The sequence below is a fragment of the Brassica rapa genome, chromosome A06, assembly GCF_000309985.2.
Source record: "Brassica rapa cultivar Chiifu-401-42 chromosome A06, CAAS_Brap_v3.01, whole genome shotgun sequence".
Lineage (NCBI taxonomy): Eukaryota > Viridiplantae > Streptophyta > Magnoliopsida > Brassicales > Brassicaceae > Brassica > Brassica rapa.
This window is the reverse complement of record NC_024800.2, coordinates 15,448,872-15,469,195: the sequence shown is the minus strand read 5'-3', so window position 1 is coordinate 15,469,195 and position 20,324 is coordinate 15,448,872. Positions and strand designations below refer to the sequence as shown.

At 45.5% G+C, this 20,324-nt stretch overlaps 1 protein-coding gene across 1 annotated transcript; it reads right to left on the bottom strand.

The window, feature by feature from the left end:
- Nucleotides 1-12,452: 12,452 nt before the first annotated feature.
- Nucleotides 12,453-16,241, bottom strand: LOC117126228. Its single transcript, XM_033273948.1, has 2 exons — nt 15,858-16,241; nt 12,453-15,110 (listed from the first exon to the last, which is right to left on the bottom strand). Exon 2 carries the CDS (start codon nt 14,511-14,513, stop codon nt 12,516-12,518), a length of 1,998 nt encoding a protein of 665 aa, XP_033129839.1. The 5' UTR covers nt 14,514-15,110; nt 15,858-16,241; the 3' UTR covers nt 12,453-12,515.
- Nucleotides 16,242-20,324: the final 4,083 nt, after the last annotated feature.

Genomic DNA, 20,324 nt, shown 5'->3' with positions numbered 1-20,324 from the left:
TTTAGAAATCTGGTACTCGCGGATAGATGGACTGAAGAACCTCCGGTTTGGAAAATTCATAACTTCTTCATCCGTGAAGCTTTTCATGCGTTTCCAAGCCTCAGTGAATCCTTGATGAGTTGGCTTTCTTGTAAAATTGGATTCAAGACAAAATACCTTCGGACTGTTGAGATATCCTTCTTGGACTGAACCTCTGTCCCTGGCACCAAGGTAGCCGGTTTGAACAACAAAGCTTCTCCAAATCTGAGGTTGTTGGGCACGGCCAATTCTTTCATTCAGAGGCTGAACCTGTCTTTCCTGGATACTCAAAACAAACACTAAAAGACCAGGATCAAATGTGCAAGATAAATATTTGTTCAAATCACAAATCAAGATATCTTTTCCAAGAACAAATTGCACATTTTTCAGCCTTTCAGGGTGCTCATCAAAGTAAATATTACAGACAATAATTTTATCAAGATATGCAACAACAGTATTCATTTTCAAAATGGGCATATCCTTCCCAACATCTGAACACACAAGCTGAAGTTCAGTTTGAGAATCATTTATCAAAAGTTCAAGGCATTTCTCAAAGAATGTGTTGTAAACCAAAATATCATCAGAACTCAAGACAACACCATTATCACGAAATGATCTCAGAAAATGCCAAGTATTATCAGTTTCAAAACTCAAGAGATCAGGCTGCAAAACAGAACCACAAAATTCAAGATCACGAAAATCATTTTCAGTTTCAAGTGATTTCTGTTCCAACAACTTCTGAATCAAAATTTCGTCCAAGGCATAAGAGGATGCAAACAATTCATCAGTGATCAGTACATGTCTAGAAGAACTCAGATCAAAGCTATTTCCTTTGCAAACTAACGAATCAAGAGATTTTTCAGCACAAAAATCAGTTTGTTGCAAATCAAGATCAAAGGCCTTCCAAGAAGATGAAAACCTTTGTTATGTTCCAAGAACTGATCAGAGCTCAAAATAATTCCAGAAGTAATGCCATTGACATTTTGAAAACGTGATTGATCAAGACATTTATCAGGTTCAAAGATTTTTAAAGAATTAATCATGTTATCAAAAACAGATTTTGAAACACAAAAATCTTTCATCTTGTCAAGACTAAAACGAGTTACATCATCAGTACTGACTTTCACAACCATGTCAGGCAGAGAACTAAGAGAAGAAGGTTCCTCACAGTGCTCTTGAAGATCATGAAGCAAAGGGGCAGGAGATGAAGGAGCAGTAGTTGTGCCGGAATCAAAGCAAAGATGGCTCTCCATAAAGGTGGATATGATGCTTGTTGCTTCTTCATCAAAGACTGGATCAGGTTCGTCCTCCTCATCAAAGATAGGTTCTGGGACTTCATCCAAAGATGTCCAAATGTCAAGACATGGGCACTGATGTGGAATATCCAGTGGCTCTTCCTCAAAAACCTGTTGAGACAAAACAAGGCTACTCGGATGCTCCGGTTGCAAAATAGTTAGTTCTACATTAGCCTGTTCATTATCATTTATAAACTCAGATTCAAGATAAGGAAGGTCACAACTTTCTTCACAAGACATCAAACTTTCAATTGGTTCTTCATCAGTTTCATCAAATATAGGTGAAGAATCTGAAAAATCTTTAAATTCTTCAAAACAGTTTTCAGATTCACCTTGGGTTTTCTTACTGATGGAAAAGGATGGCTCAGCTACTTGGGCACGTGTGGATGTGCTCTTCTTTTGGCTCTTGCTGACGTCCTTGAGGGCTTTGTCCACACCCTTCACAAAGTTATCACAAAATTGTTGGACATCAAACTGAAAATGTTGCCTTTTTGGATCAGCCACATCTTTGGAGGTATTGACATGCTCTTTGCTCCACCAAATTGGTTTTTGCTGCACATCAACAATCTCATCAAAAGTATTCAAAGCATATTTAAAGGAGGTTTGAGAGACAAAAAGTCGTGGGTGCTTCTCCTTGTTACTTTTCCTTTGGAGACCAAACATCATAAACCTGAAAAATCTCAACACAAAAATTAGTAGATAAAAACCTCAGATTTAGGTGATCACACACAAGTTTCTACTCAATGTTCTGAGAGAACAAATCAAAGAATCCCAATGGGCAAATCCAAGCTAACAAGGGAATTTTCTCAAGATAGATAGATAAGAGATTTTTGATTTTTTTAAATCCGTTTTAACCACCTCAAAGGCTGGATTTCTACTCAGCCAGCAGGCTTTCTCTTCCATCACCAATCCCCAAATGAAACTTTCGATTTCTATTTTTTTTTTTTATGTGGATCTTTCTTTTTTTTTTTTTTTTGATTAGATCTTTTTTTTTTTTGATATGGTGGATGGTAATGAGGGGCCCGGATTTAAGAAAGGTAGAAGAAGAAGTTTTTATAAGAAAATGGAAGATGAGAAAGAAGAATGAAATAGACAATACCGGAAGAGTGGCTCTGATACCACTTGAAGAACCCTAAGGAACGAACACTCAACCGGATTGGAAAGATATGAACTCGATCCGTAAGGAAAGAGAACTGATGGTATGAACGGTGACACAAAGGGTTGCGGATGACCCAACGATACTACCAGACTTCGATCGTTGCCGGATGTGACGCACCGGTCCAACAAAAGAAGGATCGAAACTTGGAGATAACCTCACCAAAAAACTAAGAAATGTTCTAACAAAGAACAAAGAGAGTAAAAACTCAAAAGAATGAAAGCAAAACGAAAATTATCTTATTCAGATCTGATGGTTACATTATATAGAAGTTCTAGTCAAAAGACTTAAAGAAAAATGTGGTAAATCTAAACATAGAAAATGATAAAATTGACCAGATCTGGTCAAGACACGAAATCACACTTTGACTAGTTAAAAACCCTTCAAATTCCGTCCAGGTTCATTGCTTCCTGAAGCATGTCCTGCGGACTGGGCCAGTACACAAGCAGGACAGTCCAAAGTAGCCAGTTTTGAAGTGTCACGGCCTATCTTGAGTTCCACTCGTCCGAATCCAAATCTGTCTCGACCGTTGCTCTTAAAATGCCAATCAGTACGGGAAATACGAGCTCCAGTTCGGTGAATTCGATCGTCTGGACATGGGTATTGATGAAGCCTCAAACTGGACATCCGGGCGGTACATGTGGTACTGTCCAGAAATGTATAGCAATGACCTAACTCAGGATCCGTGCGTCCGAATGCGATTTCGTCTCGACTGTTCTTCATCAAATGGAAAACAGGACGATGAAGACAAAGTCCAGTACAATGAAATCGATCATCTGGCCATGGTTCCAGCCAAAGCTCACATCCGGATGCATTTGGGACAGTCCGGTCAGTCTGGCCAGTATGGTGAAAATGATGAACCTCGGTTGAAAACTTCAGAACGTCCTGAACTTCATGCTGGTTCGGCTCCATGTACTGATCCGTGGACCACGGTCTATCATTCCCTCTTTCTTCAAAAGGATTTGTCCTCAAATCCAATGTACTTATATCAAAAAGAGATAAGTCAGATACAAAGGAATTAAAATTCAAGGGAAATTCAGTAAATGAATATAATGGACAGAAACTTCCTTGGAGTTTTGAAGTCATTTTTATCAAGGAATTCCAAGTACTTTGGGGTCCATTGGTGCTTGATCTCCTTAGAAACTGATCATGCTTATCCTGTTTATTCAAAGCAAAGTGCTTTTGGTTTAGACAGGAGAATGACCGAGGAAACACCTTTGGTTCATGGAGGATCGGTTTTGGCTCAGGTCGATTCTTTCTGGGGCATGAATCTCCTTTAGAAATCTGGTACTCGCGGATAGATGGACTGAAGAACCTCCGGTTTGGAAAATTCATAACTTCTTCATCCGTGAAGCTTTTCATGCGTTTCCAAGCCTCAGTGAATCCTTGATGAGTTGTCTTTCTTGTAAAATTTGATTCAAGACAAAATACATTCGGACTGTTGAGATATCCTTCTTGGACTGAACCTCTGTCGCTGGCACCAAGGTAGCCGGTTTGAACAACAAAGCTTCTCCAAATCTGAGGTTGTTGGGCACGGCCAATTCTTTCATTCAGAGGCTGAACCTGTCTTTCGTGGATACTCAAAACAAACACTAAAAGACCAGGATCAAATGTGCAAGATAAATATTTGTTCAAATCACAAATCAAGATATCTTTTCCAAGAACAAATTGCACATTTTTCAGCCTTTCAGGGTGCTCATCAAAGTAAATATTACAGACAATAATTTTATCAAGATATGCAACAACAGTATTCATTTTCAAAATGGGCATATCCTTCCCAACATCTGAACACACAAGCTGAAGTTCAGTTTGAGAATCATTTATCAAAAGTTCAAGACTAAAACGAGTTACATCATCAGTACTGACTTTCACAACCATGTCAGGCAGAGAACTAAGAGAAGAAGGTTCCTGACAGTGCTCTTGAAGATCATGAAGCAAAGGGGCAGGAGATGAAGGAGCAGTAGTTGTGCCGGAATCAAAGCAAAGATGGCTCTCCATAAAGGTGGATATGATGCTTGTTGCTTCTTCATCAAAGACTGGATCAGGTTCGTCCTCCTCATCAAAGATAGGTTCTGGGACTTCATCCAAAGATGTCCAAATGTCAAGACATGGGCACTGATGTTGAATATCCAGTGGCTCTTCCTCAAAAACCTGTTGAGACAAAACAAGGCTACTCGGATGCTCCGGTTGCAAAATAGTTAGTTCTACATTAGCCTGTTCATTATCATTTATAAACTCAGATTCAAGATAAGGAAGGTCACAACTTTCTTCACAAGACATCAAACTTTCAATTGGTTCTTCATCAGTTTCATCAAATATAGGTGAAGAATCTGAAAAATCTTTAAATTCTTCAAAACAGTTTTCAGATTCACCTTGGGTTTTCTTACTGATGGAAAAGGATGGCTCAGCTACTTGGGCACGTATGGATGTGCTCTTCTTTTGGCTCTTGCTGACGTCCTTGAGGGTTTTGTCCACACCCTTCACAAAGTTATCACAAAATTGTTGGACATCAAACTGAAAATGTTGCCTTTTTGGATCAGCCACATCTTTGGAGGTATTGACATGCTCTTTGCTCCACCAAATTGGTTTTTTCTGCACATCAACAAACTCATCAAAAGTATTCAAAGCATATTTAAAGGAGGTTTGAGAGACAGAAAGTCGTGGGTGCTTCTCCTTGTTACTTTTCCTTTGGAGACCAAACATCATAAACCTGAAAAATCTCAACACAAAAGTTAGTAGATAAAAACCTCACACTCTCAAGTGTTTGATCCTCACCCACACAAGTTTCTACTCAATGTTCTCAGAGAACAAATCAAAGAATCCCAATGGGCAAATCCAAGCTAACAAGGGAATTTTCTCAAGATAGATAGATAAGAGATTTTTGATTTTTTTAAATCCGTTTTAACCACCTCAAAGGCTGGATTTCTACTCAGCCAGCAGGCTTTCTCTTCCACCACCAATCCCCAAATGAAACTTTCGATTTCTATTTTTTTTTTTTATGTGGATCTTTCTTTCTTTTTTTTTTTTATTAGATCTTTTTTTTTTTGATATGGTGGATGGTAATGAGGGGTCTGGATTTAAGAAAGGTAGAAGAAAAAGTTTTTATAAGAAAATGGAAGATGAGAAAGATGAATGAAATAGACAATACCGGAAGAGTGGCTCTGAAACCACTTGAAGAACCCTAAGGAACGAACACTCAACCGGATTGGAAAGATATGAAATCGATCCGTAAGGAAAGAGAACTGATGGTATGAACGGTGACACAAAGGGTTGCGGATGACCCAATGATACTACCAGACTTCGATCGTTGCCGGATGTGACGCACCGGTCCAACAAAAGAAGGATCGAAACTTGGAGATAACCTCACCAAAAAACTAAGAAATGTTCTAACAAAGAACAAAGAGAGTAAAAACTTAAAAGAATGAAAGCAAAACGAAAATTATCTTATTCAGATCTGATGGTTACATTATATAGAAGTTCTAGTCAAAAGACTTAAAGAAAAATGTGGTAAATCTAAAAATAGAAAATGATAAAATTGACCAGATCTGGTCAAGGCACGAAATCACACTTTGACTAGTTAAAAACCCTTCAAATTCCGTCCAGGTTCATTGCTTCCTGAAGCATGTCCTGCGGACTGGGCCAGTACACAAGCAGGACAGTCCAAAGTAGCCAGTTTTGAAGTGTCACGGCTTATCTTGAATTCCACTCGTCCGAATCCAAATCTGTCTCGACCGTTGCTCTTAAAATGCCAATCAGTACGGGAAATACGAGCTCCAGTTCGGTGAATTCGATCGTCTGGACATGGGTATTGATGAAGCCTCAAACTGGACATCCGGGCGGTACATGTGGTACTGTCCAGAAATGTATAGGAATGACCTAACTCAGGATCCGTGCGTCCGAATGCGATTCCGTCTCGACTGTTCTTCATCAAATGGAAAACAGGACGATGAAGACAAAGTCCAGTACAATGAAATCGATCACCTGGCCATGGTTCCAGCCAAAGCTCACATCCGGATGCATTTGGGACAGTCCGGTCAGTCTGGCCAGTATGGTGAAAATGATGAACCTCGGTTGAAAACTTCAGAACGTCCTGTACTTCATGCTGGTTTGGCTCCATGTACTGATCCGTGGACCGCGGTCTATCACTTCCCGTGGACTGTTCGGGTGATTTTTGCCTATATGGGCTGTTTGTTCGGTACACAGAGGACGTCCGTGGGTGTCCGCCAGCACACATAGGACATCTGTGGCTGTCTGTGGCTGTCCGTCAGCACACACAAGACGTCCGTGGCTGTCCGTGTGTGTCCGTCAGCACACACATGACGTCCGTGGGTGTCCGTCAGCACACACAGGACGTCCGTGTGTGTCCGTCAGCACACACAGGACGTCTGTGGCTGTCCGTGTGTGTCCGTCAGCACACACAGGACGTCCGTGGCTGTAATGCCCGAATCTGGCCTCTCGACAAGACTGAACCCGTTTGCTACATAATCAATTTCTTTCATTTACTAAGTCATGTTCAAATCTGAGGTTCTAAATCAATTGAACAGATAGAACAGCGGAATAACAATGTGTAAACTTTGTATTACTTAGAAACATGAGATCCAATACACAACTTCTTAACAGTTTCATAGACAATCACTAGTTCGTCCCTAGCATCATCTAACCACACGTTACACAGCCTCTCACTGACCGAGCCTTCACGGCTCCTTGGCTTGACCAGAACCATCCTTAGTTCCTGAAACCACAACCAGGTAACCACAATATACTTATAAAAAGATATGAACCTGCCTACCGAATCCTAAGTCATTCAACCAACCACCCCTTGACTTAGAATCAGATAGACAACCTAGAATAGATAAACAGAACACACGAACAATCCGGATCGTCCCGAAGACCAATCCGTCCATCCGGATAGAATCTAGGTGCGACCGGCCTAGATTAAGTCTGGCTCAATGGCCCAACGGACTTCCTTACCTTATCCAGCCTTGGGCCTGGATCCAACGGCCGAGTAAGCATCACGCACAATCCGGTCAGGCCAATGGCCGCTCGGACCTTGCGACTCTTACCCTGGCCTGGACGGACCGTGTACTTGTCTCAACGGACAAAACATGGTCTGATCCCTAAGGAACGGACATGACCTGCCTCAACAGGAACCACTTGGTACACGCACCCCTTTGGCCGTTAGTACCTCTTGGTCCTCGTACAACTTGGTGCTCGTACCACTTGGCGTTCGTAACCCTTGGTTACTTACACCCTTTGGCAACTCACAACCGTTGGTAACTCGTGACATTTGGCCACTCGTGCCTCTTGGGACATGCCCAACCGTTTAGTCCAACCGCCCAGTCTATGGTGCGATTCGAACCGACCGTCTAATCGACCAGCATCTAGGTTAGCGGTTTGGTTATGTCCGGCCAGTCTAGGAACGCGTCCCTTGGACTGAACCAACACAACCCTTCGTGCATAATCAGAAAAAAGAGAAAGGACCGGATAGAAACAAGAAGAGGAGAAGCGGCCGGGTCTAATGAATCGTCCAGAGCCGCGGTGCGGTCACAAGGACCGTCCATTCGGACTGGTGCGGCCAAAGCCCACCACGTACCTTCTCAACCAGGTCAGGGTTCTCCACGCTCTTCTCCTGCTCTCGGTCTCCCATACTTGATCGGAGGTTGCTTCACAAACGATCAGATCGCCGGAAACCTAATTACCGCACAATCGGCCTTGCTTTGGCCGGACACTCTCTCTCTCTTTCTTTCTCTCTCTCTACGATTTCTCTGAGTATTCTACTCTGGATTGGATGAATGAAATCGACAGAGAGGACCCCATATTTATAGAAAACGAGGGGGTAAGTCTTGCCCCACGAACAGGCATGACTGGCCAGCGGATGAGCACAATCGGCCAAGGGTTATACCCTCTCGGCCGCATGCGTCCCTTCGCCAATACCGCATGGGTTTGGATCGGACAGAGGCCCAAAGCCTTACCCAAATCTTCTGGACTTAGCCCACGGCCTTGTCCCAAGCCCCAACGGTCCATGACCTCATGGCCAGACCCCCATGGCCTGCCACCGGCCCGGACCCGGACCATCGGACCGAAACCCGAACAGTCCGTCCAGCTGAGATAAGCTGACCCCCAGCTGCCTCAGCTGAGTGAGCTAGTAGTCCAGCTAGTGGAGCTGACCTTGTAGTGTTCGAGCTGGAGTGAGCTTAACCTAACTCCGTTGAGCTGGTTGAGCTACCCGTTCCATTCTTCCAGCTACCGTCCTGCTCGGTCTAGCTGACTCTCGACTTGTGTAAGGTTAAGTCTAAGTTTCTTACGTCCTTAACCTTCTTATCCGGCCATGGAACGCTTGCCTTGATGTCTTAAGACTGACTAGTACGTTTCCTCGAACCAAGGCCGTCCCAATGATCCTATTCAGGATCCGGGATGTTTCAAGTCTCCACCACTAGCAATGGATTCGTCCTCGAATCCGAGTCATGTGTTTCATCCAACACAAACTGGTCGAACCAATTTGGAAACTCGGCCTTCATCCTGGCCTCCGTCTCCCAAGTGGTCTCTTCTCGACCATTACAATCCCAAATGACCTTGACCATCTGGATTGTTTTCTTTCTCATTGGTTTTTCCATCCTATCTACGATCCGAACCGGCCTTGTTTCCAAAGTTAGGTTCGTACCTAGATCAGATGGTATTTCTGGTATTAAGATGTCCTTATCCGTCAAGCACTTCCGGAGTTGGGAGATATGGAATACATTATGAAAGGCTTCCATCTCAGATGGTAAGTCCAACTTGTATGCCACACTACCCACTCGTTCTATGACACTGAACGGCCCTAGGTATCTTGGATCCAATTTCCTTCTACCAGAAATTCGCACTCTACCTTTAAAGGTAATCATTTTGAGATAGACCATATCACCCACTGCAAACTCCAGTTCTTTCCTTCGTTTGTCAGCGTAGTGCTTTTGTCTATCCTGTGCGGCCCTCATCTTGTCCCGCACGGACTTGATCTTCTCTGTGGTTTCCTCCACGATCTTGGGGCCTATCATGCTACGTTCCCCCACTTGGGTCCAGCATAACGGTGTCCTGCATGGTCGTTCATACACAGCTTCGTATGGCGACATGCCTATACTTGAGTGGAAGCTGTTATTGTAGGCGAACTCCACTAATGGCAAATGCCGTTCCCAGGAATCATCCCAATCCAGAACACATGCTCGAAGCATGTCCTCCAGCGTCCGTATAGTTCTTTCCGACTGCCCATCCGTTTGGGGATGATAAGCCGTACTCATGTTCACTCTTTTTCCTAAAGCTTTTTGAAAAGCTTGCCAGAGTGAGATGTGAACCTCGAATCTCTATCCGAAACTATACTTGAGCGTACTCTGTGTAGCCTCACAATCTCGTCAATGTACTTACTCACAATCCGGTCGACTCCATCAGTCTTTTTGATGGCCAGGAAGTGGGCAGACTTGGTTAGTCGATCCACTATTACCCAGACAGCATCATTCCTATTCCTGGTCGTGGGAAATCCTGTCACGAAGTCCATTGTGATGTGATCCCACTTCCATTCCGGAATATGTAGGCTCTGAAGCAGTCCACTCGGAACTTGTTGTTCGGCCCTGACGAGTTGACAAGTAGGACATTTGGCCACTCATTCGGCCACATCGACCTTCATCTGTATCCAATGATAGTACTGTCTGAGATTATGATACATCTTGGTCACTCCAGGATGGATCGAGAATCTAGATTTGTGAGCTTCTCTAAGGATCTTGTCCTTTAAACTCCTATCATTGGGTACGCTGATCCGACCATGAACTAAGATCGTACCGTCCTTGGCGATTTGATACTCAGTCAGGTCGTTCCGAGCAACCGTCTTCAGGTTCTTGTCCTGATCTTGGGTCGCTCGGATCCGGGTAAGCAGGTCGGCTCTATTCACCGCCTCTAAACCCTGTGGTCCGTCCGTCCCGTTCAAAACATTTAAACGGACGAAACATCCCTCCTCATCCGGCTCGTCCGTTCCGCTACCAGCCGCAACATCTTCTCGTTTCCGGCTCAAGGCGTCAGCCATAAGGTTGGCCTTGCCTGGATAGTAAGTGTTGTCTAGGTCGTAGCCGGCCACGAATTCCATCCACCTCCTCTGCCTTAAGTTCAACTCAGGCTGGGTGAATATATACTTCAGACTTTTATGGTCCGTAAGTATCTGGACTTTGGCCCCATATAAATATGATCGCCAAATCTTTAAGGCGAACACTACCGCAACCATTTCAAGGTCATGGGTGGGGTACTTTCCCTCATGTTTTTTCAGCTGCCTTGACGCGTAAGCAATGACCTTCCCATGTTGGGTCAACATGCAACCGAGTCCAGTGATGGACGCATCCGTGTAGACCACATAAGGTTGGTCTGCCTCCGGGAGAACCAGGACGGGTGCACTAGTTAACATATCCTTAAGTGCAGAGAAACATCTCGTACACTCGTCAGACCATGTGAACTTAACGTCCTTCCCAGTCAACCGGGTCATCGGCTGAGCTAAGCTTGTGAATCCCTTCACAAACTTTCTATAGTAACCTGCCAGCCCTAGGAAGCTTCTAACTTCCGTGGCACTACGTGGTCGAGGCCAATCCTTGATTGCCTTGATCTTCTCTGGATCCACTGAGACGCCCTGGTCAGAGACAATATGACCGAGGAACCCAATACTCTTTTGCCAAAAACTGCACTTGCTGAGTTTAGCAAAGAGTTTGTGCTCTCGTAATCGTTCCAGCACGGCTCTCAAATGTTTCCAATGAGATTCCTCATCCTTGGAGTAAATCAGGATATCATCAATGAAGATGATCACTGATTCATCCAAGAAGTCCCGAAACACGCTGTTCATCATTTTAATGAATGCAGCAGGTGCATTGGTCAGACCGAACGACATCACTACAAATTCGTAATGGCCGTACCTGGTCCTAAATGTTGTTTTCCTAATGTCATTTTGTTAGTGCAAGATGACACAACAATAGGTAATGCAGAAGGTAAATCAAAGAGACAAATCACACAAGCACACCAAAGCTTTTATTAGAATCTCCTTTAAACAATCTTTACAAGACTTGCTTATTCAGCTTTTACACATCAATGTTAACACCCTAACACACGCTACTGAAAGATTCCTAAGCTACCCACTTATGTCTCTTCTCCGTCAAGTACTTCAGCCACTACTTCAGCATGACCCAAGAACACCTCCAAGAGCTTCTCTCTCTATAAGATCAGCCTCCGTGTCTCAATCTCTATACAGACCCATAGCTATCTTATAGTTATTCTCCACGTTCTTGAAACCCTAGTCTCCAAGGCAACATGTATGGACATCTTCCATAACAATAAGTGCAACTTTCCTTTTCTTGGAATGCACTTATTCCTCTTTCTTTAAGTCATAAACTTGCTCCTCAAGTTTATTCCTCTTTCCATATCTCCAAGATACTCCCTTGCTCTCCAAGTCTACACGACTCCAGCTCAGCATCTTGACTCCACATGGTCTTCACCATTCACTACGACGTCTGCTTCAGCAACTATGTCAGGCCGGACATCTTACATCTTCAATCTCCCCCTTTTAGCTTTGTGTGCCGATCAAGCACAACAATCTTCTGGTTTAGCAACCACGTTGCAACCACGTTCCTCCCCTGGAAACTTCCATACCAAATGTGCTTTTCTCCCCCACGAGATGTGCACCAGACCATGCTTTTCTCCCCCATGAGATATGCATACTAAGGACCAGAACATCACCATTCTCCCCCTGCTTGATTGCATACTAAGCTAAAACAGATGCTTAGATGTCAAGCGTTACAGACCCACCGTCTGTTTCTTCATGTATAATCATGACACAGCCCCTGCTGCAGCGGAATAACAAGTACTGCATCACGATCTGACGCACCTGTCGAGCTACCTCTCGACCCACTTCTGTTCAGGACCAGGCTTCCTTCATGTGTTGTCTCCTTGACCATGAGCCCTTCCCCATCTGCACCGAGTGCCCTCTGCACTCATTGATATTGTCTTGGAGTGATTTCACACCCCTGAAGATCATCTCGCACTACTTCCTAACGCACTTCGATCTCCTTCCCCTTTGTGTCACAGACAACTCCGTGTCCTGACTCCATGCTTGATGCTTCTTGATCTTCCTGAAGATCACTCCTAACAGAGCTGCATCCATCTTCTGATGTCTCATCCTTGATCTCATCAAGTAAGCCACTCTTGGCTAAAGACACCTTTTCAACCCTCCTAGGCCTAGTGAACGTCTTGTTCACCTTCTTGACCATGTTTCTGCTCTTCTCACGAGCAAAACACTCCACCTTCTTGTGTACAACCTTCCCACAGAACCAACAGCACATTCGATGCTGCTTCTTGCTTGGCCTGACACAGTTGCTGATGCACCGATCAGTCTCCTTCCTTGTACCAGCTGCATAACCATGCTTCAGAACCTCCTGTCTGACCTTCATGTTATTGCACTGATGTACTACTTTTGGCTTGTTACTCACAGCTACGCGCTGCAGAACTTCCTGCCTTACTCCCTGTCGTATGTCCCGACGTAATTCCTGACAAGCTCCTTTGGCTCCATTTTCTGATGTGCTCCCATGCACGAAACGTGGCAACCCCTTATGTTGTACTTCCTTAGTACTCTCAGCTCCTCGATTTCCTAGGCCCCACTTCGCCTTGGCTGGTTGACCCATCGAGAGTATCTTATCCAACTCTTTGCATCCACTGTTGAGCATCCTGATCTGTTTGCGATTCTCAGCCAAATCACGTTCCAGCCTCATTGCTCTCTCACGTTCATCAGTAGCAACCTCTCTCAGTTTGCTAACCTCCTTCTCCAGAGACTCATAATTCTCATTTACAGCAGCAAGTTCTTCAGCAAGATCATCATACTGTTCACGGCTCTGCACCAAATCATGTTGCAACCTCAGATTCTGATTCTTGAGATTCAACCACTTGTTGTGCATTACTTGATAATCCTCAAAGTCTGTACTGACTTCTGAATCCGAGGATTCAATGGATTTCTCCCTGCGTGCACCAAATGCAACCATATTCTTCATCACCTTTCCATCTTCTTCAGACTCTGAATCATCAGACGACTGCAATGGAACTCCTTTCTCCTTCTTTGAGTTTGGACATTCACGCCGTGTGTGTCCAACACATCTGCACTCAGAACACTTAAGTTCTCTTCGTTGTGCTATAGGACAGTCAGCCTTTATATGACCAACACCTTCACACTCATAACATTTAAGACGTTCTCTTCTTCTGCTATTGCCACGATCACCTCCCTGACGACCATACAGATTCCTCTCACCAGAGGAATTCATCATCTTACTCAGATTCCTAGCCAACATCCCCATGGCATCTTCAACATTTGGAGATCTATCTCCATCTTTATCAGCAGCAAGAGCTATACTCCTTGATGCACCACCTGACGTAGAGACTGAACTACTGTCTGTCTCCATCTCTTGTGCCTTCAGCATACCCACAAGCTTGTCAAACTTGAGCTCATCCGTGTTTGTAGTCATCTGTAAGACCGCCTTGTGAGCTCTAAACTTCGTTTGAAGACAGCGTAGTAACTTCTTTACCAGCTTCTTCTCCTTGTACTTCTTCCCAAGTACAAATGCTTCATGCGCCATACCACTGAGTTTGGCACTAAAACTCGCCACAGAATCATTATCAGACCACCTGAGATTCTTAAACTGCGACCCAAGATGATCTAGACGTGTCCTCTTGACACTCTCATCTCCTTCAAATGAATTCAGCAGGATCTCCCACGCCTCTTTAGCCAAAGTACTCCCCTGAATCAGCTGAAACTGCTCTGCTTCAACAGCTCCAAAAATCACCGACAATGCCTTTGCATTAAATTTTGATGCATTGTGTTCTGCCTCTGACCAATCCTCTTTTGGCTTAGGCTTCTTCTCACCTACTGTGACTATGGTAGGCTCCTCCCAACCAATCTCCACAGCTGTCCACGCATCTTCATTGATTCCTCGAATCATCTGCTTCATGCAAGCCTTCCAATGACCATACTGGTCCGCATTCAACACGATTTCCTTCTGCATAGAAATAATCGTGTCGATCTTCACCTTCAGGATTACACCGATAACTTAGGTGCCCCGCTCTGATACCACTTGTTAGTGCAAGATGACACAACAATAGGTAATGCAGAAGGTAAATCAAAGAGACAAATCACACAAGCACACCAAAGCTTTTATTAGAATCTCCTTTAAACAATCTTTACAAGACTTGCTTATTCAGCTTTTACACGTCAGTGTTAACACCCTAACACACGCTACTGAAAGATTCCTAAGCTACCCACTTATATCTCTTCTCCGTCAAGTACTTCAGCCACTGCTTCAGCACGACCCAAGAACACCTCCAAGAGCTTCTCTCTCTATATAAGATCAGCCTCCGTGTGTCTGTCTCTATACAGACGACCCCATAGTTATCTTATAGTTATTCTCCACGTTCTTGAAACCCTAGTCTCCAAGGCAACATGTATGGACATCTTCCATAACAATAAGTGCAACTTTCCTTTTCTTGGAATGCACTTATTCCTCTTTCTTTAAGTCATAAACTTGCTCCTCAAGTTTATTCCTCTTTCCATATCTCCAAGATACTCCCTTGCTCTCCAAGTCTACACGACTCCAGCTCAGCATCTTGACTCCACATGGTCTTCACCATTCACTACGACGTCTGCTTCAGCAACTATGTCAGGCCGGACATCTTACATCTTCAATCTCCCCCTTTTAGCTTTGTGTGCCGATCAAGCACAACAATCTTCTGGTTTAGCAACCACGTTGCAACCACGTTCCTCACCTGGAAACTTCCATACCAAATGTGCTTTTCTCCCCCACGAGATGTGCACCAGACCATGCTTTTCTCCCCCATGAGATATGCATACTAAGGACCAGAACATCACCATTCTCCCCCTGCTTGATTGCATACTAAGCTAAAACAGATGCTTAGATGTCAAGCGTTACAGACCCACCGTCTGTTTCTTCATGTATAATCATGACACAGCCCCTGCTGCAGCGGAATAACAAGTACTGCATCACGATCTGACGCACCTGTCGAGCTACCTCTCGACCCACTTCTGTTGAGGACCAGGCTTCCTTCATGTGTCGTCTCCTTGACCATGAGCCCTTCCCCATCTGCACCGAGTGCCTTCTGCACTCATTGATATTGTCTTGGAGTGATTTCACACCCCTGAAGATCATCTCGCACTACTTCCTAACGCACTTCGATCTCCTTCCCCTTTGTGTCACAGACAACTCCGTGTCCTGACTCCATGCTTGATGCTTCTTGATCTTCCTGAAGATCACTCCTAACAGAGCTGCATCCATCTTTCCATATCTCCAAGATACTCCCTTGCTCTCCAAGTCTACACGACTCCAGCTCAGCACCTTGACTCCACATGGTCTTCACCACTCACTATGACGTCTACTTCAGCAACTACGTCAGCGACTACTTCAGGGCGGACATCTTACATCTTCACATTTGGCTCTATAGGTATCTGATGATATCCCGAGGCCAAATCGATTTTTGAAAACCACTAGCTCCTTTCAGCTGACCCAACAGCTCGTCTATCCTGGGCAACGGATACTTGTTCTTCACAGTTACCCTGTTCAACCCTCGATAGTCTATGCACAGACGCATGCTACCATCCTTCTTTTTCTCAAAAAGGACTGGTGCACCCCAAGGGGAGCTACTTGGCCGTATGAACCCCTTGTCAAGCAATTCTTCCAATTGCTTCTTCAGCTCGGCCATCTCGGCCGGAGCCATTCGATACGGACCCTTGGACAGCGGAGCTGTCCCTGGTTCCAGTTCAATCAGGAAAGGATCGGACCTATCAGGGGGGACACCCTGTAGCGACTGAAACACATCCTGGAACTCGGACACCAACGAATCCCCGCGTGGGTCTAACAGAAAACCAGAACTGTTAGGCTCTACAGTTGTAATTGTAGCCAAGAATGACTGACAACCCTGTTCCAGCGTCTGAATCGCTGGAACTGCTGAAACCACTACTTTCTCTTGAGCCTGACACAGACCTTGGTACTCTACCGGGTGAAGTCCATTCTCCAATTGCACACGACCCTTATGGCAATCGAGAGTGGCTTGGTACTTTCCCAACCAATCCGTACCTAAGATCACTTTTTGATTCTTTAGGTGGACACAGACCAGATTCACAAGGAAGACCTTTCCCTCGATCTGTACTGGGATATTTGACATGAGACCTAGTGAGTTCATGGCTTGCCCACCGGCCGCCCTCACTATCCCAAAATTATCACCAGCATCCAGACATAACAGACCCTCTCCGACCAATTCCGGACTCACAAAACTATGTGTAGCCCCTGTGTCGAAAAGCACGTGGGTTTTTACCCCACCGACCATGAGGGTTCCTATCAGAGACCCCCATCAGAATCCCCTAGACCACATTCTAGGTTCCAGACCAAGCATTACTACTTGAATGTAAAAAGATAAATTTAGAAATTACCAGAGATCGAATCAAAGGATCCGGAAGCTCCGTCTTCTCGTGACAGTTCATACACTCTCGGTGTTGTGGTTGGTTTGCCTTGGGACGCCTTTCCTGAATCTCCACGGCCCTTCCGCTGACTTCCTTGCAGCTTGGGACACTCCGATTGGAAATGTCCTTGCTGGCCACAATGGAAACAGGTCATCTAGCCACTTCTCCCAGACTGGTTCTGGTTCGGTCGAGGACAGTTCTGAACCCCATGGTCCATGCTGCCACAACGAACACAAGCTCCCTTGGCCTTCCAGCACTCACCGGGATGGTTCCGTCCACATTTAGAACACGCAGGTCGGCCACAAGAGGTCTTACCTCCGTCCACCTGGTCCCATTTTCTCTTTTTATCATTAGCCTTGCCCAATGGGCCAGACTGTGGCTTAGCCTTAAGCTTAGCTTCCTCAGCCAAGTTAGACTCAGACAAAGCCACTCGTTCCACCAGTTCTCCGATGGTGCTGAAAATGCAGATCGAGCAGTGGGTCTTCTGTTCCGGCCTTAGGCCTCGGATGAACCTACGTACCTGGACTGCTTCGTCCTCCAGCTCTCTTCCAACAAACCGTCTGAGTCGGTTGAACTCTTCTTCGTACTCCCGTACGGTCCTGCGGCCTTGGACCAAATCTAGGGACTTAGCTTCCAGACGATCCCAAGCCTCAGCAGGAAAGTATTTGCGGTTGAATTGAATTTCAAGGTCCGCAAAACTTGTGAGACTTCCATTGGTGCGCTTGTCCACTGCAAGCCACCAATTATGCGTGTCCCCTTCAAGGAAGTGAGCCGCAATGTCTCATCTGTAATCCTCTGGATAGCGAGTTGATTGGAAGTTTTGGACTAGCCTACTCCTCCACTCATCTTCCACAACCGGGTCGGTGCTGCCTGAGAATTGCTTCGTACCCAATCATGATAGATGTTCAAGCAAACTCAGATAGTCAACCTTCTTTAGAGACCATTCCGGTGGATCGATCTCGATCACCTCAACCGCATCCACAGTTGGACCCTTAGCAATAGGTGTAGCCGTAGCTACAGGTGTAGCTTGACCAACTGATGAATTCACTAGTGGAGTGAACAGATGAGTCATAACCGCCACCTGATTACCCATTACTTTCATGGCCTCTAACAAGTCCTCACGGGACAGTACTGCAGGCACGTTGGCCGTTCCCTCGGCCCTTTGCTCACGCTGGTCACTATCACGGTTAGCGTTCGAGGATTCCACTTCATCGCCGCTCTCCTGGTGTTGCTGACCTTCTTGTTGGGTTCCTGTAAGATTGGCCTGGTCAGTCGGTAACACATCACCGGTGTTAGTTGCAGCCGGCTCGGTTGGTAACCCGGACAGATTAATTCTGTCCGCAGCCGCTTGACTTGACGGACCAGCTGCTTTCTTACTCCTTTGGGTCTTTCCCGATTTGCTTTTCCCAGGCTAAGGATTCCGACATTGTTAGTACAACATATACATAACATAACCGAGACAATTAATCCCTAGACCTAACTATCAAACCTCACCGTGAGACTGAATCAGCTGGCTGCGTGTGTGTGGACTATATAACCCAACTATCCTAGAATCAAGCATGCTCTGATACCAACTTGTAACTTCCGAATCCGGCCTCTCGACAAGACTGAACCCGTTTGCTACTTAATCAATTTCTTTGCTTGTTTGATTCATTTTTAAGTCTTTCATGTACTAAGTCATGTTTGAATCTGAGGTTCTAAATCAATTGAACAGATATAACAGCGGAATAACAATGTGTAAACTTTGTATTACTTAGAAACATGAGATCCAATACAAAACTTCTTAACAGTTTCATAGACAATCACTAGTTCGTCCTTAGCATCATCTAACCACACGTTACACAGCCTCTCACTGACCGAGCCTTCACGGCTCCTTGGCTTGACCAGGACCATCCTTAGTTCCTGAAACCACAACCAGGTAAGCATTAATCATAACCGAGAATAGGACTGGTTGATCCTACAATGCTTGGCTTGGTTCCTAGAACATTGATAAACCTCAGACAATATACTTATAAAAAGATATGAACCTGCCTACCGAATCCTAAGTCATTCAACCAACCACCCTTTGACTTAGAATCAGATAGACAGCCTAGAATAGATAAACAGAACACACGAACAATCCGGATCGTCCCGAAGACCAATCCGTCCATCCGGATAGAATCTTGGTGCGACCGACCTAGATGAAGTCCGGCTCAATGGCCCAACGGACTTCCTTACCTAATCCGGCCTTGGGCCTGGATCCAACGGCTGAGTAAGCCTCACGCCCAATCCGGTCAGGCCAATGGCCGCTCGGACCTTGCGACTCTTACCCTGGCCTGGACGGACTGTGTACTTGTCTCAACGAACAAGACATGGCCTGATCCCTAAGGAACGGACACGACCTGCCTCAACAGGCACCGCTTGGTACACGCACCCCTTCGGCCTTTGGTACCTCTTGGTCCTCGTACCACTTGGTGCTCATACCACTTGGCGTTCGTAACCCTTGGTTACTTACACCCTTTGGCAACTCACAATAGTTGGTAACTCGTGACCTTTGGCCACTCGATCCTCTTGGGACATGCCCAACCGTTTAGTCCAACCGCCCAGTCTATGGTGCGATTCGAACCGACTGTCTTACCGACCAGCGTCTAGGTTAGCGGTTTGGTTATGTCCGGCCAGTCTAGGAACGAGTCCCTTGGACTGAACCAACAATAACCCTTCGTGCATAATCAGAAAGAAGAGAAAGGACCGGATAGAAACAAGAAGAGGAGAAGCGGCCAGGTCTAATGAACCGTCCAAAGCCGCGGTGCGGTCACAAGGACCATCCGTTCGGACTGGTGCGGCCAAAGCCCACCACGTACCTTCTGAACCAGGTACGGGTTCTCCACGCTCTTCTCCTGCTCTCGGTCTCCCATACTTGATTGGAGGTTGCTTCACAAACAATCAGATCGCTGGAAACCTAACCACCACACAATCGGCCTTGCTTTGGCCGGAAACTCTCTCTCTCTTTCTTTCTCTCTCTCTACGATTTCTCTGAGTATTCTACTCTGGATTGGATGAATGAAATCGTGAAATCGACATAGAGGACCCCATATTTATATAAAACGAGGGGGTAAGTCTTGCCCCATGAACTGGCATGACTGGCCAGTGGAGGGGCACAATCGGCCAAGGGTTACACCCTCTCGGCCGCATGCGTCCCTTCGCCAATACCACATGGGTTTGGGTCGGACAGAGGCCCAAAGCCTTACCCAACTCTTCTGGACTTAGCCCACGGCCTTGTCCCAAGCCCCAACGGTCGATGACCTCATGGCCAGACCCCCATGGCCTGCCACCGGCCTGGACCCGGACCATCGTACCGAAACCCGAA

Excerpts from the sequence above, each read along its gene's own strand:
- LOC117126228 (XM_033273948.1), bottom strand. The coding sequence starts at position 14,513 with ATGCAGAAGGAAATCGTGTTGAATGCGGACCAGTATGGTCATTGGAAG.